A 13823-nucleotide genomic window follows, 5' to 3' on the forward strand; every position below is an offset into this window, starting at 1 on the left:
AGAAACGATGTACAAATGCGCTTTACACAATTGGTGTGTGTATGGATTGGGATAACAGTTGTATGAGCCCCTAATAAAATGTTAAAAAAAGAAAAAGTGGAAGAAAAATGTGGACCAGAAGTCAAAATCATTATATATAGAGGGAGTGGAAAAGAGGGAGGGAGGGAGGATGAGAGAGAGAGAATGTTTAAGGATCGGATGGAGACCAATGAAGTCCCAGAGATGGCCCTTAGTCGCCAATCAAGCCTGGAACTGAACTCACAACCTTGGGTCAGCATTCAGTTAAACAAGTCTACAAGTGAGCAATAACACCAGGGAGGAGTATATACCACTTAAAACAGTCAGCCATTTGAGATGCAAACATTTGCCCAAAGGTGAAGAAAGTTCGGAGGGTAGGAAGGGACAGGAAAGACTGAAAGGGAACATTGTGGAGGCTGTAGTCAGTCGCGTGGAAGAAAATGTGTGGGTTATTGAATTGGAATCTTGATCTGTAAACTTTCACCCAAACAACAACAAAGTTAAACAGGAAACTTGGGGGTTCAGTGGCTGTCAGGTGAAGGGCCCCTGCTTTGTAGTAACCTAGGAGTAAACATGGCTCCCTATCCTGTCACTGTCCCCATGCTCTGAATTATATATTTTTAAAAAGATATACTGTCTCTTCTTACTATAGTGTATTTCTTACATCAGTAGACTTCCTTCTTGTCCTTTTCTATCTCTGACTAAATGTTGGGTGGAAAATGAATTTTGGACACTTTATCCACTGCCCCTTTAGATTCTGTTACTTCCAGATTAACTGCATTCCATTCCCCTGATGCGTGAGGTGTTTTCCTTAGTGCCAAACAACTTAATTTAACAAATGACACGAGATGCCTTTTCACCGCTTTAAATTTAACTCCGCTTAGGTTGTGGTACTGTTCTCTCACTGTGCATGCGTGTGAGTGTGTGTGTTATGTATCTATAAAACGTAGAACTCACCCACATATATGCTAATGCAGCATGTTGTTTTGTGAGCCTTATGCTGCCTTCAATCAGTTCTCCAGGTGGTGCTGTCAGGCAAGCTTTGAACTGTTAAGTTTTAGGTCAGCAGTTCAAACTCACCAGCTGCTCCACGGGAGAAAGATGGGGCAGTCTGCTCCTGAAAAGATGTGTATGCAGTCTTAGAAACCTGATATATGGGGGACTAAGGGCCATCTCTGGGACTTCATTGGTCTCTATCCAATCCCTAAACATTCTCTCTCTCCCTCTCCCTCTCTCTCTTCCACTCCCTCTCTGTATAATGATTACTGTGATTATAATAAGGGATGTGATAGTCACTTCTATTGAAGACTATTATTATTATAAGAGAAACATTTGTTCTGTTCCTGACTTGTTTGATTAAGCAATAACTGAGTATCTCTTATTTTGTTTAGGTTGGGCATGTCAAAAGAGGACTCTGTGAAGCTCACTGCCGGGCCCAACAGCGATGGAGCTGAAAGCAGTTCCTCGTGTGGGACCTCTAGTCTTCCGGGTTCTTCTACGCAGACGCAATTGGAAGAGCAACAGCCCCAAAGCGTGAAAAGCGCAGCTTCCCCAGAGCCTGATTTCTGTGCAACACTTTGTCCTGTGGTGGAAATTCCAGCTAAAGATGTAATGGCTGAATCTGAGTCAGAGGATATATTGATCCCCGAAGAATCTGTGATCCAGGAGGAAATTGCAGAAGAGGTAGAGACAAGTATATGCGAATGTCAGGATGAGAATCATAAAACAATTCCTGAATTTTCGGAGGAGTCAGAGAGTACCAACAACCCCCAGGAAGAGCCCCAAATCTCCCCTGCTGAAGAAAACTTGGAATCCTGTGTTATGATGAATGACATTCTGGAAACGTTTCCTCAGATTGAAATTAAGGTGGAAGACAAATCAGAATCTCTCCAGGAAGAAATGTCCGTTGTTATTGACCAAGTAGAAGTCTGTGACTCTATCTTCCCTTCCACTGCATCTGTGACTCAAGTCAGGGACCTGGAGCAGAAGGAGTCAGAAACTGCAGTAGAGACCACCGCTCCACAAACAGAAACAAGGTCACCTTTGCGAGGCCAGTTTCCAAATGAAGGAATTGGTGTAGACATGGAGCTACAGAGTGACCCCGATGAACAGCTTTCTGGAAATGCTTGCATATCCGAAACGTCCTACTCTTCTGAGAGCCCAGAAGGAGTGTGTCCCAGCCTGACATCTCCAGGGGGGGAAACACAGTCTACTTCTGAGGAGTCGTGTACTCCAGCCTCCCTGGAGACAGCATTTTGCTCAGAGGTGTCCAGCACAGAAAACACGGACACGTATAATCAGAGAAAGCCCACTGATGAAAACCTCCATGCACCTTTGATGTCAGAAATATCTCCAGTATCCACTTCACCGGAAATATCAGAAGCATCTCTTATGTCAAACTTGCCTTTAACATCAGAAGCGTCCCCGGTATCAAACATCCCTTTGACATCAGAGACATCTTCACTGTCTTCCATGCTTCTCACAGCTGAGACCCCGTTTGTATCCAGCTTGCCCCTTCCTTCAGAAACCTCTCCAACATCTAATTCTTCTCTGAGCGAGCGATTGGAGCATCAACAAGGAAAGCCGCCCTCCTTCTCTGAAGAACCACTCTCCTCACGGAAAGAGGACGCAGCCAGCCCAGTCAAGCCACTTGCAGAGAGCCTTCTTTCTCAGCAGAAGACTCTGCCAAATAATCCAGAGCCAATCACAGTGGGTCCTCCTTCCATTTCTCCGGATGCATTTCCTCTAGAAGAATCGCACAATAACGCCTTGAATCAGCAGCTGTGTACGTCACATGCTGAACCTGAGAATGCCTGCCCTCCTGTTCCAGAGCTTCCTTCTCCAGAAATGATGAAAGGCAAAAATCATAGTGTCCTACAAAGAACGGAAAAGAAAGGTGTGTCCTCGGCATTGGAGATGTCCGTGTTTCCGGAAGAGGCAGAGCATAAAGGAAGTGAGCCACCACCCTCAACCAAGTTACAAGACAAGCAATATCCTCCACCAGTAGATAAAGTGCCATTTGCAGAAGGCCCTAGGAATCGAACACATAAGCAAGGGAGCACACAGACTCGACCAGAGTCCTCCCACACCACCAAGTCCTCAGAGCCCTCCATGTCACCCGACGGCATACGGAATGAGAGAGACTCGGAAATATCAAAGAGGAAAACTGCAGAACAGCACAGTTTTGGGATCTGTAAGGAAAAGAGGCCTAGGATCGAAGATGATCAGTCAACCCGTAATATATCCTCCAGCAGTCCACCTGAGAAAGAACAGCCTCCCAGAGAGGAACCCCGGGTACCACCTCTCAAGGTACGACCTTAAGAAAAGTGGAATTTTGACTGAAAGGCTTTTCCTACGTAATGCAGACTTTTGGATGTGATTAGGTGCTTATAGTTTCAATACTATAAGAAAGTAGATTTTCTCCCAGATGCGTGTAGCAGTTTACACTCTAACCCTTCCACTACCCAGGGTCCTTTTTAAGACTGTGTTGTGAGTGGACATGGAAGATCAGCGACACATGCATGTTTGAGCATCAAGGACAAACATTTGGGGAGAGGAGAACAGTGTCTCAACACATTGAGACACTGGGGATCCCAAGGTTTAGAAGGGAGACCTGCCTAGTTGAGGAAAATTAGAAAAACAATGTAGTGACTTATAAAAGTTTGGCAGGAATAGAGAGATAGTCAGAAGTCAGAAGCACATCCTGAACAGGTGAAGATACATATCATTCATTCATTATCTAATAAACTTGATATAATAAGCAGTATACAATAACCACTAACATAAGGGAACTGGCTTAAAAGAGGGCATCAATAATTATTGAATAAACACCTGAAATTGCTTTGCAAATGTTGAGAGACAATGCTATAGAGCTATAAGTAGATAAATACTATCATTGTATTTTCAAGATACTAAAGAGGTCTTTAACTTCACAAAAATAGTAAATTCCTGTACTAAGCTATTCTATTTTTATAAATTCATTTTGAATCAGATTTTGCTGCTCAGAAAACAAATTCTGCAAATTTGACTCAACCTCAGTAAATTAAAAAGCAAAGTTATTTCAAAATAATATGTTAAGTGTTTTAAAACATCCTATGTTTACCTAATTGGGCCTGAATGTATTAATTTTGTTCTAGAGTGAATATGGATACCTCCTAGGATTGAACTAGGAACCTGAAAATATTCAAGTTTTTTTTTTCTTCCTTCATTGCTCTCTCAATTTTGCTGTGCTCTGAATTCTACCCTTTTTTAGGTAGGAGATGCGATCACTGCAAGATTGACTTTTGAGAACATGACCATAGTTATTCCACTTATAAAACACTCTTTTTAAGTAAAGATTTAAAAGATGGACATTAATTAAGCTTCCATTTAAAAAAAAGCTATTTTCAAGCAAGGGTAAACAAAAATAAATAAGTTTTAATAAGAAATGTGTTTAAATGCACCAGCCTGAGTATTAGATGGATGGGGTAATAAAAACCATATTTTCAACGTAGTATATTCCTTATTTGAAGTTAGATGACAGATAGATGAAATTGATGGAGAAACAGAGACCGTAAGCATATTTGATGTCTGCTAGGCGTTTAAGCTCTTCCTTAAGGATAACTAGTTTTAATCTTTGCATTGCTTTGCTGTTTTAAATTAAGGGCAACATTTACAGGGAAAATGGAATCCCCACCCCCCTGCTAAATTCATCTTTTCTCAGAAGACTTTGGATGAGAAGAGAGACTGCCTAAGCAGTTTGATAATGGGACCAGCTCCGTACATGAATCAGAACCTCTCAGTATAGGTCTGGATTCATATGATCCTGTGTTTGGCAGGCAGTTACAATAAGCTAAATAGGCCCATGGTAAAGGTGAGACCTAGGCTCTGTACTGAAAGCTTTTCCTAGAGGGGGAAGGAACATCCAGGTAAACAGCACTGAGTTGAGGTGTGGCCGTGGGCAGGACAACTTTATATGTGGTTGTTGTTGCTATAACCTGTGGCGCTCTAAGCAGACGCCTTCCACCTCTACAGAACGTGGCTCTCAAGCACTCTTAGTGGCGGAGCTCCTGGGTGCTGAGATAGGGCTTGACTTGCATTGTTATGATGGTCATGAGTTTCATGAGCATGACCCTGGGAGGGGGGAGGGGGTCTCTTAATTTGCACAGGTCGGTAAACCATGTGGATGGGGTCACTTTCTGAATTCAGCACACTGCGGGTTCTGTGACCAAAAGAAACTGGGCATGGGTAGCCTTGCTTTTATGAAAACTTCCCATTAATCAAATGCTTTTGGAAAGCAGAGGATTCTCACAAATACAGTCTCATTTCATCTTCGTAACAGCTCTGTGAAGGAAACAGACCAGAAAGAACTAGTCTTATTTTACAATGGGGTTTACACACTTGCATGTGTACTTAGTAGAAGCAGGTAAGGCAGGTGTGTGAATCTGTGAGAATACATAAAAGGCCTGCGTCCCTGGATTCCAACTGTTATCCGAGGAGACAGGGAGACCGTGAATTGAGCAGGATCACAAAGCTCCTTTGGGCCACAACCAGCATACGAATTGTAGCTTCTGGACCGGGTGGCCATGGCTTTTTTCTTAGGGCCCAAAAGAGAGGTGTAAAACTCCAAGTCCACTTAAAGCCCCCAGTGTTTGAAATCAACAGTAATGATCATTTCAAAGCCCAAGGCTCCCTAAGTCTTTTTAACTAGGATCCTTAAAAAAACAACAACAATGTTTCCTTTGATAGAAGGCATCAAGAGGATTCTAAATTTCCCTGCCAAATGAAGTAACTGGGTGATGTTTTTTAATAGATGAGAAACTTCATCTCCACACTCAGGCTTCAGTTATTGGGGCTCTGTACACTGAAAGGGCCTTTGAGGATTTAGGTAGCACTGCCACCACCTCCGGGCACTGTTAGTGAATGCCACCAGCCCTTTCCCTTGTATCATATGCTATGCCCCTCCTTTGTGGTGATATATCACAATGCTTCATCTTTCCTCTCTCCCCTTCCATTAGATCCAGCTTTCAAAAATTGGACCCCCGTTTATCATCAAGAGCCAACCCATCGCAAAGCCAGAGTCTCGAGCTTCCTCTGGCACAGCCGGTAGCGGTGGGAGAAACACAGGCGCCAGGACCCTTGCAGACATCAAGGCCCGTGCCCAACAAGCAAGGGCCCAGCGAGAAGCTGCCGCTGCGGCTGCCGTCGCTGCTGCTGCCAGCATTGTTTCCGGAGCTATGGGGAGCCCAGGAGAAGGTGGCAAGGCGAGAACACTGGCACATATCAAAGAGCAAACGAAGGCCAAGCTCTTTGCCAAGCATCAAGCCCGAGCCCACCTCTTCCAGACCACTAAAGAGGCTTGGCTGCCTCAGCTTAACTCCAAGGAAGGGACTCCAGACTTAGAGGTCTGTTCTGTCCCGGAGACAAAAATGGAAGGTTCAACCGGCGTCATCATTGTTAATCCGAACTGCAGGTCTCCGAGCAACAAGCCGGTACACCTCCGGGAGACCGCCACTGTAGTACCGCAGACGCTCAACCCACCGAAAGTTCCAGAAACTGCCACTGACTTATCTGTGCATAGTTCTGATGAAAACATACCTGTGTCACATTTATCTGAGAAAATTGTTTCATCTACCTCTTCGGAAAATAGCAGTGTGCCCATGCTTTTTAATAAAAACACTATCCCCATGTCTGTCTGCAGCACTGCTATGTCAGGAGCAATTAAGGAGCATCCCTACGTGGGTTCTGTGGACAAATCCTCTGTCCTCATGTCTGTCGACAGTGCAAACACAACCATCTCTGCTTGTAATATAAGCATGTTAAAAACCATCCAGGCAGCTGACACTCCATGCATAGCCATTATACCCAAATGTATCGAAAACACTCCCATTGCAGCCACGACAGAGAGCGCGAGCCTGTCCAGTTCCCTGGAGGATAAGCAATTGCTGATACCACCGAGCAGCAAGGCTACTAACTTAGTCTCTGGTCCACACACCTCAGTGCCAACTCCCCCTGTTGGAAATAAGTTGCCAAACCATCTCTCCACTAGCTCGGTCTTGATTCCTCCAACAGGAATTAACAACCGGGTTCCTTCTGAGAAGATAGCCATGCCTGGGAGTGAAGATCAGGCCACCGTATCCATGGGTACCACTGTGAGAGCGGCCCTCGGCTGCAGTGATTCCGTAGCAGTCACAGACTCTCTGGTTGCATGCCCACCCATCGCGATGTTTACTGGAAGCATGTTCACCATAAACTCATACGATCCTCCTTCCAAGTTAAATGTTGAAGGCTTGGAGAAAAATACAGGGCCTCGAGCCAGAGCCGATAATTCTGCAAAACCTCAGCAACCACCAGGGGGCTTTGCACCAGCAGCTGCCAACCGATCCATTCCTTGTAAAGTCATTGTGGACCACAGCACCACCATGACCTCCAGTTTGTCTCTGACCGTCTCCATTGAAAGTGCCGAAGCCAGCCTGGACCTCCAGAGCAGGCCGGCGAGGACAGACGCACCCGTCCAAGCCGTGGCATGTCCCCAGGTGTCGGTCATCAGCAGACCAGAGCCAGTTGCAAGTGAAAGCATTGACCACAGTTCCAGCTTCATCGCCGCTTCCTCAGCGAAACAGGACTGTAAAACCTTGCAGGCCCCCTGCGCAAGTGGCCGAGAGTTACCCCTTGTGCCAGGCAACTTGAATGAGGCTCCTGCCCCCGGTCACAGCTTTGCTGAGCAGGCACACGGACATGGCCCGGCTACTTTCCAAAGCGAAGCAGACACAACCTGCAGCAAGCAGTACAGCCCAGGCAGCCGGATTTGCTGGAACGAGGACGGAGTGCGCAGCGCAGCGCAGCCGCTGGTGAGCCACTCCGCTTCGATTAAACCGAAAGACTATCTCGAACCGAGCTGTCCAAAGGCGATCAAAACCGAACACGCTAGCTACTCCCACGTGGCAGAGCTTCACCCCAGGAATCTGATAACAAACGCCCCCCTCCCTGTGAAATCCGAGCCTCATGATGTGGCTAAGAGCTTTAGAATGGACACAGAAGACTTCTCTGGGCCCGAGCTGCCACCTCCGGCGACAGAGGTGACCTCCAGTGTCCAACAGAGGCAGAACGTGAAGGCTTCCAGCTCCAGCCCCATGGAAGAGGCCATCTCCCTGGCTACAGACACCCTCAAAAGGGCTCCTGGCACAGGGAGCTCCAACTGCCGCCTGTCATCTGTGGAGGCCAACAATCCGCTGGTGACCCAGCTATTGCAGGGCAACCTGCCTTTGGAAAAAGTGTTGCCTCAGCCCAGACTGGGAGCCAAGCTGGAAATTAACAGGCTCCCCCTGCCTCTTCCAACTACCTCAGTGGGCAAAGCGGCACCAGAGAGGGGTGTTGTCGAAATGCCATCCAGCTCGCCCAACCCAGATGGTAAGGGCTACTTGGCAGGGACCTTGGCGCCACTCCAGATGAGAAAGCGTGAGAACCACCCCAAAAAGAGAGTGGCCAGGACCGTCGGGGAACACACCCAAGTCAAATGTGAACCAGGGAAACTGTTGGTGGAGCCAGATGTCAAAGGGGTGCCCTGTGTCATCAGCCCGGGCATGAGCCAGCTGGGGCCTAGCCAGCCCTTCAAGCAAGAGTGGCCGAGCAAGCACGCCATGCAGAACCGGCTGGCCCAGAGCCCCGAGGTCAAGCAGCAGAAGCGGCTGCTCCCCCCTTGCAGCTTCCAGCAGAACCTGTTCCAGGTGGACAAGAACGGCAGCTTCCATGCCGACGCTGCTGCCGCACACAGACAGCAGTTTTACCAAATGCCCATGGTGCCCAGGGGCCCCCTGCCTCCAGCAGCGCTGTTACAGGCCTCCCCAAAGACCCCAGGCGGCTGCGCTGCCTTTGCTTTCAACAGGCATCTGGACCAGAAGGGCCTGGGAGAGGTTGGTGTGTCTTCAGTGCCTCACCAGCTAAGGTTAGGCAACATGCTATCCCCCAATCTCCCCATCAAAGAAGGTGATGATGTGGGGGGCACTGCCCACCCCATGCCGAGCAAAGCCTTAGTGCTTCCTCCACCTCCACCCCCACCCCCTCCTCCCACACTACCACCACCCTCGCCACCACCACCGCCACCGCCACCCCCCCCACCACCTCCACTACCTCCACCTCTTCCTAATGCAGAAGGCCTGTCCGAGCAGAAACAGCCACCGGTTACCATGGAAACCACAAAGCGACTCAGTTGGCCACAGTCTGCGGGCATATGTAGCAATATCAAATCGGAACCTCTTTCTTTTGAGGAAGGCTTAAGCAGCAGCTGCGAACTGGGCATGAAGCAAGTTTCCTATGACCAGAATGAAATGAAAGAACAGCTAAAAGCATTCGCCCTGAAAAACACGGATTTCTCTTCCTATTTGCTTTCTGAGCCACAAAAGCCTTTCCCCCAGTTAGCTGCTCAGAAGATGCAGGTGCAGCCACAGCCACAACTCTGTGGAAGTTACCCCACAATCCACTTTGGTAGCTCGAGCTTCAAAAGGGCAGCATCAGCCATTGAAAAGTCCATCGGGATTTTGGGCAGCGGCTCCAGCCCCGCGGCAGGCCTGCCTGGGCAGAATGCCCCGCCGCCCGTGCAGAACTTTGCCGACAGCAGCAACGCGGACGAGTTGGAACTGAAGTGCTCTTGCCGGCTGAAAGCCATGATCGTGTGCAAAGGCTGTGGGGCCTTCTGCCACGACGACTGCATAGGGCCTTCGAAGCTCTGTGTCGCTTGCCTGGTGGTACGATAAGAGCGAAGCGAAAGATGCAGTATCCCTTTGGAGCGGGAGCAGGGCAAAGCCAGCCACAACCCCTGGAGTAGCCTGGTGTGTTCAGATCCTGCAAATGCCCTTTCCTTTGGAGCGCTTGATCGTGATCTTCGATCCGTGGGGTTATGATTTCCATGCATTCTGTGTTGGGGTGGGCGGGGCCATCCCCAACCAAACAGCTCGGCAGCATGACATTGACACGTGTAGTTGCCGTTCCCTCAGCTTAGGAAAGTTTCTATCCAGGGGTAGACAGCTCCCTGCCCCCAGCCTTTTTTTTTCAATTGCCTAGGTATAGGTAGCAGTCCTTGGGTGGACTAATGCTCTTGGCTGCTAATCAAAAAATTACAGGTACGAGTCCAGCCAGAGGGGCCTCCATGGCCCTTGGCTGGTGGTTGTAGCAAGGGAGAGAGCATTTTTAATTCTTTTATAATCACCAGAAATGCAGAGGCAGAAAGGGAATGAGGATTCTGCATTCTGTGGTTTAGCCATTGCCCCAAGAATTTTCACCCTGGACTCTTCCGGACATCCCTTTCCCATGATGATTGCAGAGGGGAATCTGAATTACATCGATGAGAATTATTGTGAGTGTTCATGCATATCACAGATGGTACAGTAAAGGCGGCGTGCTAGTAGTGAGACCCCCTGCCAGGCTGCTTCTCCCCACTTTGCTTTTAAAGACCATGGCAGACTATCCAGGTGCCCTCTGGTTTTTACAAATGCAGTGTAGTGAAATGCATCTTATTATACTCCAGATCACAATGTGGGCCTCAAGTTTAGTCATCTGACACTAGCCCTTAGTCATCTGGTCATGTAAGACCCTTGGCCAGTGGAGGGTCATAGGCCCATTGGTGTTTTTATGTTGTTTTTTTCCCTTAAGAGCAAGTGTGAAAAAGAAATGCCTAAAATGAAAAAGGAAACATACAATAGCATATGTACAAAAAAGCTATAAGTAGATTGAGAATGTAAATATTGGGCCATTTTGTTCATTCTGATATACTTACTGGATGTGGAAATCGGGGTTGGGGAATCATAGCTTTTATTGATGATGCCGGTTTGCAGAGAGGTTGGCCACTTCTCTCCCAGTGTCACTCACGATGAATGGGACGACAGAAGGCTAACATGTTGACCTTCTTCTCCACCTATTTCCCCCTCATGAGGTACAGCCTCTCTAAATGGATTTGGCTCTGAAGTCACCCTTATTTTATTTTATTTTGCCACGAGTCCAGTCATTGCATTGTTCATATTTGGAGGGGAGCGGAACTGCGTTTGGAAAAGGGATACTGCATCTTCGAGCTGTCAGTTTACCAGTAACGTCTGCGTGTTGAGAATTTAGCGACTTTCCATTTCCTTTGGCCACCATCACATTGGAGCACCGCCGCCATCGTTCAGGAAGCTCTGTTCCCTAAAGCACGTTCAAAAGCACATGCGCACTGTGGGAAGAAGAGCGTCGAACAAAAACCATGCCCTTTTCACTGCAGATTACAGAGCACAAAGTGTGGCCCACCCTGGCCCTTGGTCGATTGTGGCTGTGGAAGAGGAGCAAAAGCATGGGGGAAATCACTTGTATCCAGGGTAAGAATGACCAGTACGTTCCACCTGGGATCATCTCGATAACGGACCTTTTCAACATTCCCTTAACGATACGTCTTAAGGATTAACTGGAATGAGCAGAACTACATTCCTGGGTATGGGGGTGGGGGACTCGTGATTTTTTTATATATATATATAAAATTGTGATATGTGTTTTTCTCCATATTTATTACTGTGATGTTGCCAAATTATTTTAGGTGTTGAAGACATCATTTTTATTAACAAATTGCTGATATTGACAGGTACTTAAACAAAAGAAAAATGAGAAAGGCTGGCCTCAGTGGTCCAGTTCGGTGCTCTAGAACTGCCAATTCTGTTTTCTAGATTGACATTAATAAAAAGAAATTTACCACTAAGACAATTTGCAATGCACTTAACCAGTCCTGGCTATGGAATTGAGAATACACTCCAGCAGGTCCTCCCTGAACGCTTTCTCTGTGCCAACCTGTACTTAAGAGGCATCTTCTTGGCCAGCGTCTTTGTGGTTGGCATGGCTGTGACGATGTCCTGTTTCAAAAGAGCATCTCTAGTCTGACAGTGCAGCGTCCCTAAAACGTAGACATACGCATGCCAATTTTCCAATGCCGTCACCACGATACAATGTCAGATGCTATCTTTACCAGCAGACTGAAAAAGACCCCAGGGTCGCTGACACAGTGATGAGACAGACTGCAGTCTACAAAGCTGTGACACTGCCCGTGAGGCACCACTGAGGCTGGTCTGACCCTGAGCTTAGTGTCTGCTGTGCGATTGTCCAGTGCTGCCTGCACATTGCTCACTGGAGATTAAGGAAAGTGTCCTCTGTGTTTTGCTTTTTCACACAATAGACTTGGAGAACCAACTGGTGGTAGCAAATGAATTCGACCACCTAAGAATGAAGAGAGCACTATAATACAAACAACCTTGTTCTGTGCCTGTGGTTGTTTTGGTTTTGTTTTTGGCTCAGTTCAGGTTCTTAATGACCTTGTGTGGTCTCTATTTTTTTGAAACAATGCTTTCTTACTTTGGGGCTAAATAAAAAACCAAAATCATAAAATAAGAACAAATTGAGAAGTAAAACATGAGTCAGATATCTGCATAGTATATACACACAGCCAGTATATTTGAATTAGACTAGTAAATTCCTAGTTTCCACAAATGTCTGCTTATGTGCAAATGGAGTATGTTATTTGCTACATGGTTATTGTGGTATAATGTGCAAATTTTAGCGTGTGCATTGTCCTGGTTATTAGACATTATGATAGCCCTATCAGGTATAGGACTTGCACATGTAACATGTTTTTGTCCCCTCCACCTTCCCCCCACCCTCTTTTGTTTTGTTTTGTTTTGTTTTGAGTCTCAAAGGATGTATTTTTCTACATAGCACTTTGGGAGCAGGGGATGGAAGAAGACTGCTATTCCTCACCCCCTCCTCTGTGATATGCATATGCCTGAGGTGTACAAAGACATTTGGTAGTTCATGATGGGCATGCTAATAAGAAACAATTCTGATGCAAATTCATTTTCAAATGGAAAATGTTTCCTTCCCCAAAGTGAGAATAGCAGAAATGTTGGTGAACTGAGCACGTAGTGATAAGTAATTATTACATGTTGGGCCCACTTGCTGTTCCACAGGAGAAAGGTGAGACTTACTGCTCCCATAAACTTTTACAGCCTCTGAAAACCCAAGGGGCCGTCCCACTCTGCCCTAAAGGGCCACGTGCGAGTCAGCATTGACTCAATGGCCGTGAGTTTGATTTGGTTTTGGGGAGGTCTCAGTTCTAGTAAACAAACTAAAAACCTTGAAAAACTATGACGTGTTCAGCCTTGTTCCTGTAAAGACTTGGTGGCGGTGGTTTCTGGGCGGAGCTACAGAGGATAACGGAGTTGCCCCTCACGCGGTACAAAAGAAACGAACCGAAGCAACTGGTCCGCACGGTGCTTTCTACTGCAGTAAGAATCGCATAATGCTGCAGCCCCCCGTTTTCTCAACAAACACTCTTGCACAATTCCAAAAGAGGAAGTCCCTGTGGCCTGGGGTTTCCCAGTTCTTCCAGTGGATGGTGAGGCCCGAAAAGCTTGAGTCCGAGCTGAAGGGCTGCATCATCTCCCAGCCTTGCACCAAGTCAGCCGCCCCGTGAGAATCCCCCCCAAGCCTCTTGCATGGGGCAGAGCGCAGTCAAGGTCCGTCTGTGTTTCCAGACAACAATGTGAAAGAGCCCTGCAAAGGAACTCATGTCCCTGTCCGGCTGTCCTAGCCCAAAGTCACTGCAGCTAAAACCGCGTCGTTGTCCTCAGTCCCCCCCATGCCCTGTCACTGTCAAAAGAACAACACACATTTTTACTATAATTTAAAAGAGCTGCTTTTTTATAGCACATACTCTTTCGCTTTGTACTATATTTGATAGTCGCAGAATCATTTAGACGGTAGGGAAACTCTTGTATTCGTACTGTTCATGAATGCTTCAAAGGAAGTGCTTTACTTGG

At 47.0% G+C, this 13823-nt stretch overlaps 1 protein-coding gene across 1 annotated transcript in view; it reads left to right on the forward strand.

Moving 5' to 3' along the window:
* The window catches only part of ASXL3 (ASXL transcriptional regulator 3), a 171837-nt gene extending 158020 nt beyond the window's left edge, over positions 1-13817 (forward strand). Inside the window, exons 12-13 of the mRNA XM_045296281.1 lie at positions 1410-3327; positions 6015-13817. Coding sequence (XP_045152216.1) covers positions 1410-3327; positions 6015-9749 — 5653 coding nt within the window. The 3' untranslated portion in view covers positions 9750-13817. The remainder of the gene's footprint in view (positions 1-1409; positions 3328-6014) is intronic.
* Positions 13818-13823: the final 6 nt, after the last annotated feature.

The sequence above is a fragment of the Echinops telfairi genome, unplaced genomic scaffold, assembly GCF_000313985.2.
Source record: "Echinops telfairi isolate 266 unplaced genomic scaffold, ASM31398v2 ScPeMD7_7400;HRSCAF=8409, whole genome shotgun sequence".
NCBI lineage: Eukaryota > Metazoa > Chordata > Mammalia > Afrosoricida > Tenrecidae > Echinops > Echinops telfairi.